At 31.3% G+C, this 19,250-nt stretch overlaps 1 protein-coding gene across 3 annotated transcripts in view; it reads right to left on the bottom strand.

Moving 5' to 3' along the window:
• Positions 1-7,923: 7,923 nt before the first annotated feature.
• Positions 7,924-19,250, bottom strand: part of LOC119670304 (bromodomain-containing protein DDB_G0280777) — a 33,491-nt gene continuing 22,164 nt past the window's right edge. For 2 of the 3 annotated variants that reach the window (XM_038080509.1, XM_038080511.1), the window contains exons 5-8: positions 9,782-13,072; positions 9,510-9,715; positions 8,750-9,287; positions 7,924-8,679 (exon numbers count right to left, since the gene is read on the bottom strand). In XM_038080509.1, coding sequence (XP_037936437.1) covers positions 8,609-8,679; positions 8,750-9,287; positions 9,510-9,715; positions 9,782-13,072 — 4,106 coding nt within the window. In that variant the 3' untranslated portion in view covers positions 7,924-8,608. The remainder of the gene's footprint in view (positions 8,680-8,749; positions 9,288-9,509; positions 9,716-9,781; positions 13,073-19,250) is intronic. The other variant, XM_038080512.1, reaches the window with a different exon arrangement.

The raw sequence follows: 19,250 nt of genomic DNA, 5'->3' as shown, positions 1-19,250 counted from the left end.
TTAAACCGAGACTTCGGTTTATTCATCAGCATTAATATTTTTGGTAATCTCTTAGCTGCCATTTCCACACTGCCACTTCACATATATAGAGACGCCTTGAAAAACAGAGGAGCGGAAGTTCATTTCGTGTTTTCGATAAGCATGAAAAAATGTAATTATTGTTTTGTTCAGATTAAAAATTAACTAAAAATTAAATAAAACATTTTTTTTTTGCGAAACAATAAACACAAAAACTTAAAAAAAAATTCAATAATTTTAAGTTATTTTGTTTTTGTTGAATATGGTTAAGTAAAAAATAGATAAATAGAGAAACCGCATGTCTTTACTTGGATTGTTGGATGTGGAGGCGGAGACGGAGACGAAACGGAAAGAATGTGATTAGTTAACATCAATTAAAAATATCATGACATTAATTAAATGTAGCGTAAAAAAGAAATTATTTTTAACACTCAACACACATTATCAACAAAATTTGTTAATTTGTAGTATGCCATACATATATTGAATTTGAAATAAACACCATAAATCGGAAATATATGAAATAATTAAACAATTTTATATATTCAACATTATTTATGGCGAAAGTATGATATTTTATCTATATATGATAGTACTCAGATTCCGTAAATTGAGACACTTCTCAAAAATATTAAAACTTCATTATCTCAAAATACTGTAAACATCAAAGAATTTATTAGGTTGTATATGTTTAATTATTTAATTAAGCTTTAACTTGTTAAATCGATATATATAATTAGTTATATAAGCATAAAATTGTTATTAAAATAAAAATTATTAAATAATTCATTCACTGCAAAAGCGCAATTGATTCCTAAACTATAGGGAGATCTTTTAAATTTATGCCCATTTTTATCTGAATATCTGACTATTAAATAGTTATATCTATGTTACCACCTTCAACTATAACATATTAAAATGCATTTAATATGATATGTTTTACGATATAACTAGCCACTAAGTCGTTTAACCCTTCTTTGCTGCAATTTTCATTCCTTTAAGTATTTTATAGTTCTGCAATCAAGTTTAATCTGTCGATAAGGGAAAGCTACGGAAGCTGCTGTGTAAGACTAGAACCTACCAAAGTGTCCTTCAAAGAAATTAATAGATTAAAGAATTTTATTACTAACCATAAAGCAAAGAAGGCTACTAAACGCAGCAAAATTTTTTGGAAAATTTTTTTATACTTGTATGCAAAATCAACTTGTACTGCAATTAAATCGATTATATATCGATTATATTTGATTGTAACCGACACCTTCTATCTATAAAAATTAAATTTAAATTATTAATCCCTACATATTGTTTGTGTATTTGTTTGTTGTCAGACTTTAGTTCTTTTATTTTTTAAATAATATTAAAATAAATAAAGCATTTGTTTTAATTTTTAACTTTGTAAAAAATATAATTGTTTATTTTTACAAATATTTGCTTTGTAGATCATTTTTAGTATAATTGAACATATCATTATTTTTATGGATGAGACATTACTACTATTACGGCTTGATATATACATATATTTTTATATATTATTATATATTCTATATTGATATTTTATTTTTTAGTGACCTGTTTTGAGTATGGAGTGTAAAAATGTTTAGTTCCTAAACATGGAGTGTAAAATGTTGTTCGCGGTTACCTTTTTCAGGTATCGCCAAAATATTTTTGGTAAAATATAGAGACAAACAACATCTTGTAGATCTACACTACAATAGTTATAAACACAATATCTAATGTTTCTGTTGTTTGGTGAAGCACAACGCAACTCAAAACTATCCAAGCTTTTCTACCCAAACATTAAAGAACTATTCTCTTGGGGTGTAAAGAAACTTCCCCACCACTCCAGGACTGGGTCTTGATGCTGTAGCTTTCACATGTAAACTAGTTTATCCAGAGTGAAGCAGCCATATGCAAATTAATGCAAACACTGTTTTAGTACCATCATCCATAATCAAATTTGAAAAATTTACCTAAACCCTCTCTTACACTTAGATGTGATGAGAATGCCATCAGATGCAATGACCACAAATTTGCAGTTTAGTTGTAATTTCCATGTTTGAGTCCACGAACATTAGAAGTGGGATTACTATTTCGTTATATTTGAACCCTATAGGTTTTCTTGTAACTCTGTGTCGTAAGAACTGTTGACTACGAATTAGTGCTACTTACACTGAGCCCCTCTTTCGTTTTTAGTGTAGTTGACCAATACCATATTGTTTGGACGTTGAATAATTACCAGCTCCTCACTTTTTCAGTTCTTCCTTTCCAGCTTTCTTAACAAGAACCACAACTAAATATGCTATTTCGGAAAGGGATTCACAGTATACTCATTTTGAGTGCTGCATTTCTTTTTTCAAATCATTCTCAAAAGTGACTATAGTAGATAACAGCTTCACACGGTAATATTGTATATGATGGTCAGTCATCAGTCAAAATATTTCAATGAATTACTTATGGACTACAGATAGTCTATGCATATTCTTTGTAATTGAACCATTATTTTCAATTTTGGTAAAGCTTAGTTTTATTTAGTTTAGCATTTAAATACTGCCTTTAAAACGCTGTGTATAGGGTATCAAATACATCAGTATTTCTTTAAATTCTTAAAATTAAATTTTGTGTTTACATTTGGAAATTAACTAAATCTGCATAATAATCACGAATCTTTTATCTGAATAATTAAAAAAAAGTTTTTGCAATAGACAAATGTAAAGTATTGAATGGGAATTAGTAATTGTTTATTTTAAAATTTTTAACACAAGACAGTATTTCAAAGCGTTTTGCAACTACTCAGTAGATTCGTGCCGCAATCTTTAAACAATTTTCTTATGTCTACAACTGATGACCTACGTAATTGAATTGTATATATTATATATACATATATGAGTGTAATCGAAGAACTCAATAATGTGAAACTTTTTTTTTGTTGCAATTTTGTATAGAAATTAAAATTATATTTTTTAAGACAAAGACTGATTGTTCTTATAGTCCATATAATACTCTTGTACATGTGATTTGGCTCTGATATGATAAAAAAATGTTTGATTCGCAATAAAAACTTTTATGTTTAAGTTTAGATAAAATAAAATATCTAAAAATTTTAAAAAAATCCAGACAAAAAATTCATTTTATAAACATTCCACAACTATATGCTGAGTTTGTGTAGATCTGTAGATATAACATAGACCATTTTTCTAATATTCTGGCTCAACGTAGACTACATCAACATTCGAAAACATAAATTTGCATGATTTATCAAATACAGCGTATATCCGAAGATATTGGCGAAAAATATAAACAGCAACACTATAGAAATTAAAAATAGAATAAGTTATTGATAGCCGCATCCGTGAACTTCATCGATTTGCGTTATGAAAAAAAATTAAGTACATATGGTATGTGAAAAACTTATACCCTGCATAAAGAAAGCGCAAGACCACCGTACGGACAAAATTTACTACTTCAATGAAACATATTATACAGCAAACACCAATATTTATCTGCATTTAATAAATAAATTGTCAGTCAATACGATTATAACGTAACTTAGAATGTATTCCGTAATACAACTGAAGCCGTTATGTATTTAAAAGATATGTGGTATATTGTTCTCTTTATGAAAATGTGAACATTATACCTAGTTCTGTAAACCGGTTTTAAATCGTTCCTGTTCCCAGAACTTCGTATTTTAAATGCAATTTAATTATAAGATGTCAAACCATCGATATCTCGCAGCTCCAGCAATGTGCGCTGAAAAATCCTTAGGCTAGAAAAGTGCATTTACACAGGAGACAGCTGGGACAAGCAGTTTTATCAAGTCACGGCTAAGTATATGGACTACCATCTGACGCAGTAGCGGAGCTTGGACTTCCGACGACGGAATTCTTATATGGCTAATAGAGGCCCTACTCAGAAGTGATCTAACACAGTCAACTGTAGAACAATTTCTATTTTTGGGGAAGTGATTTAATCAATATGAGTTGGGCATTTACATACATGGACTTTTTTATGGTTAGCGTTTTAAAATAAAAAGCATGCAATAAAAGACACGTAATAATAATCATTTTTGATAAATATAATATAAAGTAAATTTAATTATTATTTTTTGAGTTTTATTTTAAAATGCGAATGACAACAGTTATAAAGGTGATTTTAATTTTTTAATGATAACTGTTACGGTCTCTTCTTGTAAGTTGTCTTTTGAGTTTCTAATATTATAGGATAGGACTGTCCAGACCAGATAAGATCGCTGGCCAATACAAATCACTGAGTAGGTTAGAGGGCCGCAGAAATAAATATATACGCTCATAATAAAAATACGACGATAAAGACAAATTTAGTTTTATTAATTCTTCATTAATTTATCTTATATAATTCCATCTTTATCAGCTTTATTATATTAGTATTCCCGTACGAAAAATATTTTATTTTTATTGTAATGTTAAAATAATGTTGTACAAAGAAATATATACTAAAGTCTTTGTAAATTTAGTAACTTAATGTGAAGTGTGTAAATCACTTAAGACATTAAAATTATTTATTTGAGAAACAATAAAAATATGTGGTTGCTTAGAAGATGTCGCGGGCCACACAAATATTAGGCGCGGGCCGCATGAGGCCCGTAGATCGTGCTTTGGACAGCCCTGTTATAGGATATGTATGCGATGTTCATTAAATACCTTCTTGAAGTTAAACACTACTTCAACAAATTATTTGTGCGGATTTCATATATCGTTTTTAATATATTAGCGGACTCCATCAATTGATTGAATCGATTTGACTATATGGTAGTCAATGCTTTATTTGTTAATATTGCAGAAATAAAGACCAATTGGTATCAGTTTCAAATTAATAATATATAAATGCTACTTATTAAGAATGGTATATTTCTAATGATACCAAAAAATTTTTAGCTAAAAACACGAAAACAATAACCGTGGGACTCAAGATAAAGACCCAAAAATCCTTAATAGATTGTTTTATGAAATTTCTCACGTTTTTGATAAGAAACCTTTGCCAAGACATTTCACCGCCGTGAACAGTATTAACACTGAGTGAAAGCAAAGAGAATTACTTCTAATAACTTTAATAAATTCAACTCTTCTTTTTGTCTAAGGTAAACACAATTTTTTTTGTATTTATGAAGCCGTAAATCGTAAACTCTGTAGTAAACAAAAATATTGAATGAATAATCCTTACACCCCAGCAGCAACAAGTAAAACTCTCAAATTATTTCAGGAAAACAAAACAAAAAGAAATGTTCTAACTAAAATCCGTGATGAGACAATGTACTGAGGACAATTTTTCCACCCTGTACTCTCTTTGTGTCATACATTTTTTTATTTATTTCTTATTGATATTAGTCATTCAAATCCTCAAATTAATGGAAAACCTTTCAATTACAACCGAAAGTGTTAATAAATTTTATAAACAAACTAGATGAAAACACCAACTTCAATATTATTTATATAAATTTTCTTCACATATTTGACGATATATTCACCTTTTTGTGTATTCACTGTGACTGCAAAAAAAGGATAATAAACTCCTTCCACATGGTTAACTCACAATCTCTTGTTATTCACTAAAACGATTTACAAAACAAATTTACAAAACACTATTTTTAAAAATATTTTTTAAATACAGTAAATAATATTCACAAAAATAAATAAAACCTCCTTGCAAATTATTATTGATTTGCAAACAGGATAAACGACAGCTCAAGGAGTGTCAGAAATTTTTTTAGTATTTTATTTTCTCTCTTGTTTCTCATAAGAGAACGTACATTTTATTGATTACACTACAATGCAATGAGAAGGTATTTACACAATTTTTTGTGTATTGCACAAAATTTTATAAACAGAGATTTCATGTAACGTATTAACATACGTTAGTCAATTTTTCAAAAGACCACAACTTTACAAAACATCATATTTGTTAAAAGAAAATAAAGGAAATAGACTTAATTCCAATAATCATGCTTACTAAATGTGAATACTTTTGTAGATAGTTAGATAAATGAACAGATAAATAGATGACAAATAAACATCTATATATATAGACAGTGGGATAAATAGATGGATTGATAAATAGAGAGATAGATAAATAGATAAGCAAATAGTTGCGTACTTAGCTAGCAGTTAATCCGATTAACAGTAAAGCAGATATGTACATATTTATATACATACCAGTATGTGTACACTTATTTTTAACATTAATTTTATAAGTATATGGAGGTTAATATATTGTCTTTACAAGGCACTGGACCACAGGCCTACGCTGTGACAGTTCTTGCAATGCATGTCCACCAGCTATCAAAGAAAGAACACCAGAACACTTGCTGTGTCTGTGTCTGGGTGCCCCCTTCTTCAACACACTCGGTGATATCTCTAGCCTAAGCATTGGCCATAATCTAGAATATATAAATGCCTCTGGCTGGTTCTAGTTTGATCTTTTCATTACTACCATTATTACGAGGAAATAATTACTACCCATTATTATTATTATTACAGCCTATACAATATTCTAGCTCTTTATATTCAATGTATTTTTTTGTACTACAGCATTAAAAAAGTTAAATTTGAACTCTATACTGGAGCAAATAAAAAATAAATTGAAAAAATTACATGGAGTCTTTATTTATTTACTATGTAACATTTATTAGGTTGTTCGGAAAGTAATTTCGTTTTTTCCCGACTGAGGATGTAATTGTATTTTTTTGCACCCAACTTCACACTTAAGCCAAATAATTTTTATATATTTTAAGAGCTCATATAGCAAGGCTTATGTGTAAAAAATTCCAATTAATTCCACGCAGTAGTTTTTGGTTGGTGCCCTTAAATGTAAAGAATGATAAGCAGCATTTTCGACATACCTATCTTACTGTTTTACTACAGAAAGGGTAAATATGCTGTTCAAGCCAGAAAGAAATTGACCGATGTGTATGGAAATCTTTTACAGCATGAATGGGGTACAATGCTACACCCACCATATTCTACAGACCTGGCACCATCGGATTATTATTTGTTCCGGTCACTCCAAAATTTGTTAGACGGTAAAATTTTCACCTCAAATGAGGAGGTCAAAAACCACCTCGATCACTTTCTTGCCAGCAAAGACAAAAAATTTTATGAGCGTGGAATTACGCTACTACCAAAAAGATGGCAAAAGGTGTTGGACCAGAACGGCCAATATATAATTTAATAAAGTATTTGTTTATTATACGAAAACTGTCTTTCATTTCCACAAAAAAAAACGAAATTACTTTCCGAACAACCTAATAGTATATGTTTTATTTCCCTTTCTGTTTAGTAATCTTGTCGATATTAAAAAAATATGTCTCTAAAATAGTAGATAGTGAAATAATAAAATTTTCACTACAAAAGTTGTATTCTAGATTTATGGTTTTTTTTATGTATCGTAAAATATAGTCTATATATATTATATTAACCCAAAGATAATGTTCATTTGGCTACCTGTACGGTACATGCAGAGCTATTGGTCCCTAGTAATACCAGATAAAGTTAAAGTTTTAAGTAGATTTTCACAAGATATTCACCAGGACACTTTTTACGAATTAAATAAGTGCTTAAAATAACTTTCCTGAGACGTCCTTTAACTCTCCAAATTGTGGAGTTCTCAAACATTTTAAACGCACTGGTGACATGCTGGACAAATACAGAGCTCAATAATAATCCATAAAATGTATCTGTAGAAGTCACATTTAGTTCATTAAAAAGAGGGAAAACATTAGTAAACCAATATTAACATTATTTAAAACAATAAATATACAAAACTGTTTGTTTATCTTTATTTCTTAAGAATGTATAAGAATTTAATTTTAATTTAATATAATTCGTTTTAAATGCATCAATTTTGTAGTTTTTACTTTAATCTCTCAAATTACCGAATATACTTGACAATTGTTTCGAAAATGCACATTTTTCAAGAATATTCATTAATTCATTTATCATTGTATCTTCTTTTATTTACAAAACAATTAAAAGTAAACAGATTAACATAAATTGTTCGTAATATTTATAGATTTACGTAAACAGATACAAACTACATGGATGGCTTCATATGTAGGTAGTCTGCTCAATATTTGTTGTTACTAGATATATTACTTGATTCACTATCGAAAGCAAATTTTTTAAATCTAATTGAATAAAGTAGAGTATGATATATGTAATTAAGAAAAAAAATAAATAAATAATTTATAGATGATATATAGTACGTGCAGATATATAGTACGTAACGCAAGCAATTGTCTACATCGCCACGTGCAGAGGATATCCAGTAATACAACCGAACATTGTCCTATAAGGTATGTTTGGTTACATATGAACCCTTTGCTAGCAAGGAGCCAATTGCTATGCCGATCGTTTTTAGTGTTTCTCCAATTGAATAAATAAGTTAAAATAAATAATTACAAATAAAAATCGCTAAACTAAGATAAGATTTTCATCGATTTAGTCAGTGTTAGTATGTCAGAGTTTAGAAATTTTAGGATGTACTCTTTGAGTTCTGGCAAAAGTTGAGTGCAAGGCACCAGAGTTGATCGATTCAAAGTGATGATCGTTTTTAGTTTTTACCATAGAAATATAGGATGTTGTCTGCCTTTATGTGTAGAAGGAGAATTTGTTGAAGGAGCAGGACATCCTACAAGGAGAATAAAAAATTAATAATTAGTAAAACATTTAAAATATTTATTTTTTTGTTAAATACTTACTACACACTGAACAAGTTTGTTCATCTGTTCCATCACCGCAACCATCACGACCAGAGCAAACAATAGCTGTCGAACGACAACGTCCATTTTTGCACCTGTGTGGACAATAAGCTGCTGGATCACTACTGGCCATTAAGCCACCAGCGTTTAAAAGTCTTAAGAATAGATTCGGCATTGATCGAGAACCACACAAATGTGGTGGTTCATCACTGCCATCTTTGCAGGAAATAATGGCGTTACAGTATTCATATTCGGGCAAACATTCTCCACTCTTGCAACGGAACGTATGCGCAGGACATGAACCAATTTTTAGTGCATTGCAACCAATTTCATCTTCTCCATGTGGGCACTGTTTCCGTCCATCGCAGAGAGCGGCACGTGAAATGCAACGATTACTTCGTTCACAATGAAATGCTTCAGGCGGGCAGGATTTGTTGAGTCTTGCATTAAATGAACATTCCTCATCAGATGCATCGTTACAGTCAGGGCGACCATCACAAACAAAGAACCAGGATATGCAAACACCACTTGATCGACACTATGATTTAAAAATTAAACAATACTGTAGTATGCATAAATAATAATATAGTATGCATTAGATAAAGTAAACGATCACAAAGAAGATATAAGTTAACACAGATTTTTAAATATCAGATGCATACCTAAATCGTTCCTCAACAAACATTTTTGTCAAACTTTTTGTTTTTTATAACATCTTTGTTTACTTTATCTATAAATCGACTTATGTAAAACAACTTACTTGGAATGTGCCGGGACTACAGCCTGTGGAATTTGCACTGCATTTTTCAAAATCACCTTGTTCATTGTTGTCTGATGTGCAATCGCAAACACCACGTGCGTTACAGACAGTATTTGGATCCGCCAATTGGCACTGTTTATCATTCAAACACGCTAATCCTAGTGACACTGATTCCAGCCCCAACTCAACACGCTTACGTATTTCTACTGTTCATTGATGTTCATTGAGCAATTAGTAGAATATTATTATAAAGTAATGTATCTTAAACTTACCAGTTGGTTTGGTCGAATAACTATTATTTTCTGTTGCTATCGGTTCCCGTGTTGGTTCCGGTGTGGCATCAAAATCAGCTAACGAACTTGTGGAAGATGACATCAATGGCTTAAGTGTAGTAACTACAGGTGCTGCTGGCTCCATTAGTGTTACACGACTAGCAAGTCCTAGCATAGTTTGAGTTGTGATTTCAATTATGTCATTTGGATTAGCAGTAACTTCAGTATTAATGGCATCTTCAGGCTGATCATCAATTACTAGGTTATTATCTTCAGTAGTAGTTGTTTCCACAACTAAATTTTCAGATTGAAATCCTTGTGGCTGTGGCATATCATCTGAAGACATATCAAAAGGCAATTCTTCGGGTGACAAAGTGTGTGATGCTTCATCCAAATTCGTTGCATCAGCTACACTGACTACATCATTCGTATTTTCTAAATTTTCTACATTTGTTTCTTGGTTTAAATTTGCTACTTCACTTAATTTAGGCACTTCAGTTGGATTTGGTAATAGAGCAATTGCTTCAGAAATATTTATAGACTGGTCTGGTTTGTCATCTGCATTAGAATATATGCTATTGCTATTGAAATTTTTGTTATCATCGGATTCAGATGGTGATGGTACAACTTCTGGATAGAATGTAATAAGTTTGTCTTTCTGCGCATCTGTCTGCAACTCAGTCGCAATTTCATCTTTATGTGGCAATTCAGTTGCATATGTTTCTTCGGATATATTTGTATCTAGGGCTAATAAATCTGGAATATCTAGTTCCATATCTGCTGCTGATTCTGTTTCTTGACTATTATCATTTTCTTTTATATTTTCATCGTGTACTGGGTTAATGGTTGTTACTTCATCTGCCATCAAATCAGTTAATATATCAAGTACAGACTCACTTTCTTCAAACTCATTGGCATTAGCTTGCTCTTCCTCTTGTTGTTCCACCTGTTCCTCTTGCCCTTCTTGCTGCTCTTCTTGTTCCTGTTGTGTAACTTGATTTTGTTGGTCTTCTTGCTTATTATACTCTTCTTGCTTTTCAACGTTATTTAGATCTTCTACCAAATCTTGACTTTGCTCTTTTACATTATTGTCTGCTTCGTTGTCTGCTTGCTCAATACTTTCGACATTACCATTATCCAACAACACTTCCGGCATAGTTGTCTCTTGCACTTGGTCAGTTGGATTCGATTGAGATTCTGATGATATATCTGATAAATTGAGCATCTCTTCGGAATCTGTCATTTGTTGTACAATATTTTCCACAGAATTAACTACATTATCTTCAACCAAATTGTTTTCTCCACTATCAAGAATAAGCTCATCATTTGGTTTGTCAGTCTCATCCTCAACAGTCTCATCTACTCCTTTTTCAGAATTTGTATCAGTCACTTTTTCAGCTGCAATTTCTGGTGGAAGCGTTGCTGATACGGGTTCGTCTGTTTCTTTTAATTCTTCCTGATTTAAATCGGTGTCAGCTTCTGGTGTGCTTTCAACATAAGGTTCTTCTACTTCCTCGTTATGTGTTTGTTCTTCAGTTTCTTTTACTTTTTCCTCACTTAGTGTTTCTATATCTTTCACTTCTTCGTCAACTTTAACTGGCTGGTTTACCGAGGTTACATCAACAACATTAGTTTCCTCATCAACTGGAAGGCTATTTTGATTTTGTGGCTCTGACACTACTTCAATAATCTGTTCCGGTACATCAACGCTAAGTTTAACAGGCTCTGCATTAGAGTCTAGATGCAGATCTTGTAATATAGTTTCAGAAACTATTGATTCTTGTGTATCTTTTTCCTGAGTATATTCATTTTTGTCAGGATTTTGTGCCTCAGATTCTAACTGAGTGGAAATTACTGCAGGTGTATCTAGCCTATTTGTACTTTCATTAAGATCAACACTATTCTGAGAATCAGCAATGTTAGGTTGTTCATCTTGAGATATGGCATTCGCCGAGTCAAGATTTTCTACATTGTAGTCATCCGGCTTGCTTAATGTGTCTGCAGTGTTACTAGTATTTTCAATTAGTTGCACTTGTGCACTTTCCGCAGTGACGTCAACATCATTTGCAGTTGCAGCACTTTCTTCGACTTGCTTTTCGCTTACGTCACTTTCGATTTCATCTTTTTTATCACTGTTCTCCACAGTAAAATTGTTTTCGTTATTGTTGTTATTAATATTATTGCTATTGTCGTCTTTGTTGTTACCGTTATCGCTGTTATTGTTGTTAATGATACTGTGATCATTGTGATCATTGGCACTGTCAATGCTTTCATTCTCAGCTAATGTTGTTGCAATAACAGTTGCTGTTTGTTCTTCTGCATCGTTGGTAGCATCAACGTTAGCCAATTGTTCTGCAACATTTGCGATATTTTTATCTTTTACATCTTCTGCATTTGCGAGGTGTTCTTGTTGGTCGTCACTCTTAATTACCTCCATATCGGAGTCTGCTTTGTGGTCAACACTGTCCACGGGCTCTGTTTCCTCTTCTTGTTCTTCATAATCGAATTTCATGGTATCATCTAAATTAAGTTGCTGATTTATTTCCTCTTCATTGCCGTACATATCTTCATCAGTTGCATTTTTGTCAGTAGTATCCAATATAGACTCTGGCGCTGTTGCAGTATCCGCAACTGAATCGGCTACTTGTTGTTGCTCTTCGTCCTTGCCGGCATTTACATCTGTGTATTCTTCATCAATTTTATATGGATAGTCATCAGTAACTGCTATTGCATCTAACCCAGCACCAGTTAGTTCATCAATAGTTGAGGTCAGGTCTTCATTATTTACAGCAATCCCAGGTGTTACCAATTGCTGTGTAGATGTTTCAATTGTTGGAACTACTTGGATGGCGATTTTCGATGGAGTTTGCTCTTCTTCAGCTTCATTCTCGATATTTTCATGAGATTGCAAAGCATCTTGATGGACTGATGGGTCCGTAGTTGTAGTTGTTGTGGTTGTTGTTGAAGTTGAAGTGGTCGGTGCTGGTTCTGGTGCTGGTCCTGGTGCAGGTGCTGGTGCAGGTGTTGTTGTTGTTGTAGAAGTAGTTCTAGTCGTTGTGGTTGTGGTTGTGGATGTCGTAGTAGATGTTGTTGCAAGTTTTTCAGTAGTAGAAATTGGTTTTTCTGTTATTGGTGTAGCCTCTGGTTCTATACACAAGCCGGCATTTAATTTTGTTGGTGCAGTACACTGACAGCGTCCAAATAAATTTGGTATCAAAAAGTCACAATGGGTACGTACATCAAACATTTGACAGTGGGCATGGCTATAACATACTGCACCAGGATGAGCAGCTAAAATAAGAGTAATTATTACATATATTAATGAATTGATTAACACCAAATTGAGTTAACGATAAAAAAACAAGTATAATATGAATTATTATTTATTTTAGTATTATTATACTAGTATACCATATACTAGTATAATTTATTAGTATTATACTAGTATAAAACTTTTAATATAATGAAGTGAATATATAAAGTATGAAGCATGAATATATGAGGTATGAATATCGAATATAACGAATATGGCATTAATAACGATGGTAAGTGAAAAAAGTATGCTTTCTTGTAATAAATGTTGCAAATGCATTAATATGCATTAATGTTAATAATAATACATTAATATTAACAATCCGTTTAATATTAAATTTAAAATTTTTAGTAAATGTTAGTGCAATTTTTAATAAAGCCGAAATAATATTATAAGTTCATCAATAAAAATATGTTAATATTTTTACTTATGACAGTCAAAGATTAATAACCTTGAAGGTAGTGTTCAACCTGGAACACTACACTCCATCCAACGGTAACTAAATTATTTTGTAGTTATGTGATTTAGTACTACATACTACAAATCTTTCAATAATACATAATTATCTAAAATAGTTGTTATCTGAACACCTTATATAGAAAACCATATGTAAGTCATATGCAACCAGTCAATTAAATAAAATGCATTATGTATACCTGGACTAAGTTTCAATAACGTTATATTTCATTCTTATGTTTCTTTCTAACCCTCTTCTTTATCATTATATCTATCTATTTCCTTTTTTAAATCGTTCATACCAAGTTACTGAATTTTCAAAAGTCATTCATTTACACTTGTATTTTCTTAGTTCCCTTATCTAATCTGGTTTATATCATCGCATCTAAATTTGTCTCCCTATTTAGTGTATCTTATAGTAATTATTTTTTCTTTCTTTTCCATGTAGTTTTTGTTTTATACTGTAACCCTTCGCAGTCACTCAATTTCAAACAAATATTTTAATCGATCCATTTTTAACATCGAAGTATTCCTTTTCTTTTCAATTGGTTTTTCTTTCTTTCTTTCTATAATAATAATTCTATGTTTTTTGCTTTAAGGCACTTTTTAAGAGGAACTGAATTTTGAAAGATAATGTAATATATATTTTCCAAATTGTTCTACTTTAAAGGCGTCAAAGAAAATAATAAGGATCAGCAACGAATTCTTTTAGACGTTTGCTTTATAAAAATTAACACTCCAATTGTTCTATTAAGGCGCATACTTTAATACCGCCCGGTTACTTTCGTTATCATCACCGATGTGCTAGATAGTCCCTTTACCATTTCCTCCAATATTTTACATTTTTTAACTTAAATTAAATGTTAACACCTAAAAGTTTAGTATGTTAATTTGCAATTGATTTTTTAAATTTTTAATTTCCAATCAAAATGTAGCCATGTGAGATTTTTCCTCTCATTCCAAGCAATTACTTAGGTATGTAGTGTTCCTTTTGTTGGCCTGTTGCTGCAATAAAGTTCGCTTGCTGCAAACAGGTGGGCAACAATGTTGCCACAATAAAACTTTTCTACTATTTAAAATTTTTTTGTCAAGATTTTGCAATTTTTATGGCCTAAACTCGTTTCCCATTAACTGAATTTTTACCGCAATTGTCGGTACATTTTAAACCATTTCTTTGTATGGATGCATGCATGGAAATCTCCAACCAAGAAAGCATTAAACAATAATTATTGTTCACTCACTTACTGCAGTAAAAACAAAATCAAAAATAGAAACTGAACAGAAAAGAAAAAAGAATCTCAAAACGACACACATATCCGTACCGGCTTGAGATTGCTAACCGATTGCCGTTGACTGAGCAAAAGAGTCACGTTAGCAACGGTCTGTCTTGGTTACACTTAACTTGTTTAGGTTAACTGCGGTGGCTGCGATGACTGCGGTGGCTCCGGCCGTCGATGAATCAATAAATGCCCAAGCATGTACCTCATATGTGCATCCATAGCTGTGTCAGTAGTTGGGTTTTTCTTCAGCTCTTAACCATAAACGATAAACGCATGTAATGAGAAAGAAATGACTTTCCCTAAACTAACTAACGTGCAACTAACATAAGGACTGCAGAATGTCCCCTGTGACTAGACCAATAGCCGACAAACTGTTGCATTTTGTTTTTTCAATGCTTATACCTGCTGTTACTATGTCTTGAGTAGACAAAAACTTACACTAACTCCAACAGTAGAGAAAACAGGTTGTTAGAGCAGTCTTCCTCCATTGCATCTGCTGTTCGCTCAAAAAGTGGGTCAGCTGAGCTAAGAATTCTTGTTCACAGGTGCAACAAAAGATGCAATACCAACGGGTATGTTCATATTTATACATAAGATATTAAGTATGGATATCGTATGAATTGCTGCAAGTGTGTATTGCTAGTGTGTTGCTAGTGTATCCAGAAAAAAATGAGTAGTTTTTGTAATTGCAGTGCCTATCATTAAAATATACTCTGCAGAATGCTAAGTATTAAACGGAATTTATATGGACTGTGCTCAGTTTGTTTATTGCACATCACATTGCAATATAAGATCATATTAAAATCTCTGCAATTTCATAATCTCAAAGTATTTCAGTTATGCTTAATCACTTATAACAATTAATTGCCCAAGAAGTAAAAATATGAAATAATTAAGTCATACTATTTCATAATCTATAAAATCAGCAACATTAGAAACGTAAATGGAAATGATGTGCAAAGGTGATGAAGTTACTTATATAGACAATATTGCTACTGTAAATGATTTATCTATCTATCTAGTTGAGTAAAATTGAATTTGCATTTTTTTGCAATAAATGTTAATTTACAATAAAAATTTATTTCAATACTAGTTTTTATTCTAAATCTAAACTGTTTATATATTACAGCAAACACGATGTATATGTCATTCTTAATCTGGTAAATAAAACTCTAATCAATAACTTTTAATGATATCTTACCGAAATCTAACTCGAAATATATATATATATATATATATATCAAAATAATCAACTTTTTTTAAAAACTTAGTGAAGACAATTTCATAAAAATAGTTTTTATTTTTAAAAACATGATTTTTAATTATAAATGCAAAAAAGGATGTTTAAATAAAGAATCAAAAGCATATCATGCTTATGTTTCAGAATCAAACTAATATAAAACCTAAATTAACGAACTTAATAAGGTACTTGGCTTATAGTTGACAACTTATGGCTCCGACACCGTCTTATTAAAGCTACACCGTCCTATTTTCCACAGTCGGAAACCTGGCTAGCTAACTCCGAAATCGAAAGAAGATTGCAATCATTTATCAAAAGATGTCTGCGCAACATATTAGGCATATGGTGGCCTAGAACGATTTCAAATGAAAAGTAATGACGCACCAAACAAACATAAAAATCGAGATAAGAAGAAAGAAATATGGTTGGATTGGACACTCAGTGCGTAAACCTTATGAAGATATCGCGCATGCTGCACTTACTTGGAATCCCCCAGAAGACTAGGCGCAGAAGCAGACCAGCAATGACCTGGAGAAGGGTAGTTCAGCAGGAGACGGGCAAATCGTTTAATGAGTTGATAGCAATAACACAAAATATAAAACCAGTGGAAAAGTTTTGTAGACTTCTTAAGCTCCTAATGGTGTATGGAAATAATAATAATCTTCCACACGTATGTAGAGAATTTCTGCCTTCTGAATATTAAATCTCTTGACCTCTCTTGGCTTTGATTACTGAAATGCGCTTTCGGTCATTTTCATAATTCATTCTTAAGAGGTAGTTTCAATGAGTTAGAATCGTAAACGTAGATTTTTAATATTTTCCACCTATTTTGATTAAAAAGTCACTAGGTCACTTAGGCATATATGACTAAAATGAAAGGGTTTACTTTGCAATAAATATGAATACAGTTGGTAAGCCCTGAAACTACATAGTATCAAGAGCTTTACTATATTTTTTTATTACGGTTTAGATGAAAGTGTTGTTGTAGATATCACTACTAACAATAAAATATTTGAAAATTAATTTTAAAGGGCCGGTTTTAGTTTAAAGTCACACACACAAGTCTCATGAAAAAGTAAAAAGTATAAATAAGTTTTAATTAACATATTAACCCTATTTTGAAATGTATTTATTTGGAAAAGCTGTTAATAACAACAGTATCTGATATAAACTCTACGAAGTAAATAAAAATGCGATGAAAATAAAAAGTGGTAATGAAATTCAATCAAGTAATCGAACATCAGAGTGATTTGTTGACAAATTGATTGGTAGACTATTGTTTTTCTTTTCACTGCTCGATCTCTTCTCCTTTGCTCTTAAGTTTTATGAAGCTGTAAAGTTTCCAATTACAACTTTTTTCCAAATAAATTATATTTTATGTACGATTCAGAATGAAGTTGCTATTGCAATCGTAATTGCAATTGCAAATCAAGAAGCCATAATACTGGTACGCTGTTGCATCCGCAAAGTTTTTTCTTTAGCGTAGAAATGAGATACATTACGTTCATGCGAATGCATCTGAACATTGTAATTCGTTTCAATGAATCAAAGTATGCATAAATTAAAAAATATACATAAAAATATTATAACATTTCATTTTGCTTTTTCTCATTGCAAGACGGAAATTAAAAAATGTGTGTCACATTCAAAGTATCTCATACGGCAAATAGCAGTTGCAATCGCAAATCTGCTTGTACCAACTCACAGCCAATTCTGCCAATTCTGCCACGGAGAAATGTTACAAATGCAATAAAAAGTTGGCAAAAACTATCTATCTATTTTTATTATGAGAATAGCACGATAAAATGGTTCATTAAGCATATGCAATTGTAGATGCACGTATATTCTTTTATTTTCCTTTATACTCTTGAACAATTTCTCCAGAAAATTGCTAGCAAACTTATTCGAGAACATGCAAATTAAAATTTTAATGATTATATAGCTTATATGATAATCACATAAAACAATTGTTTAATAATCTAATATCTGAAATCTGCACTCGGCCATACTCGCATAGCAATAAATATGAAGAAACAGGTGTGTACGGTATTCCAAAATAAAGACATGCAATGACTTGCATCCATACATACATGCATTCTTCGAATCTTATTTTGTATTGCAAAGGAAAGAAACAAATATATACAGATACATATATAATAAATGACTACTATATAAAATAATAAGTACACATAAGTCTGTAGTAATATAGGATGCAAAAGATATTGCCTAAATAAAGTTGCTACCTCAAAGAATAAAATTTTTTTCTTTGATAGTTTTTTTGGTCCACTAAATTAATTTCTGTCCACCATTGAAAATTTTTTACATAAATTATCAGCTTATATTGAGCTATAGTATATCTAAATTTGAACAGATTTGTCGGAATTTAGCAATAAAATCAATGTTCCTATAAAGTATATAGTCAACGACAATACCAGTCGCAATCTGCAGTATTTTTTGTGCTTTCATTTAATTCTATCTAAGAATCTAAGATTATATTATACTTACGAGTATAATACCAATAAAAACTGAAACTACATTTTGATTTTTGAGATTAAGTATTGATTATTAATTAGGAGACTGTAGAGAAAGATAGTAAGATTGTGCTTTAGTTGCACTAAAATTAATTATGGAATATGGATTTATTGAAATTGGAGCCAATTTCACCGATCATTTCTTGTGTAAGCAGCCGATTTACTTCAGTGTGATAAGTAAATGATGGGCTATTGAAATTAACAGAACCTTATCAAGTTCAACTTCATGACATGCAAATTTAATGGTGAAGTCATCTGAGCAATTGGTCTGCTTCTGACTGAAAAAAGTAAACATTAAAATAAATGGAACTGATGACAGCGTCCGTATTTGATATAAAACAGAAGAGCGTTTCACCGAAAACCTTGCGCCATTCATCTTATGTCATAATGCGGAGATCCATAATCTGTTAATAGTTATTTTCATAGGAGTGTTATATATGTAGGACTTCATCTCTCAATAGAAAAATAAACTACATATGATTAGAATAAGCTGTTTAAATCGATTTACTACTAAAATCAATGAACTGAAGTATAAATTGTAGCACTCACCAGCCTATTCACCTTATTTAACTCCTCATTTCTGATTTCTGTCACTTTTCAAAACATTCATTTGTGAAAGAAAAAATGATTGGAATATGTGTATTGAGGT

The sequence above is a fragment of the Teleopsis dalmanni genome, chromosome 1 (genome assembly GCF_002237135.1).
Source record: "Teleopsis dalmanni isolate 2A chromosome 1, ASM223713v2, whole genome shotgun sequence".
NCBI classification, from domain to species: domain Eukaryota; kingdom Metazoa; phylum Arthropoda; class Insecta; order Diptera; family Diopsidae; genus Teleopsis; species Teleopsis dalmanni.
Note: the sequence above shows the minus strand (reverse complement) of the source record. Positions and strands in the feature narration are given on the sequence as shown.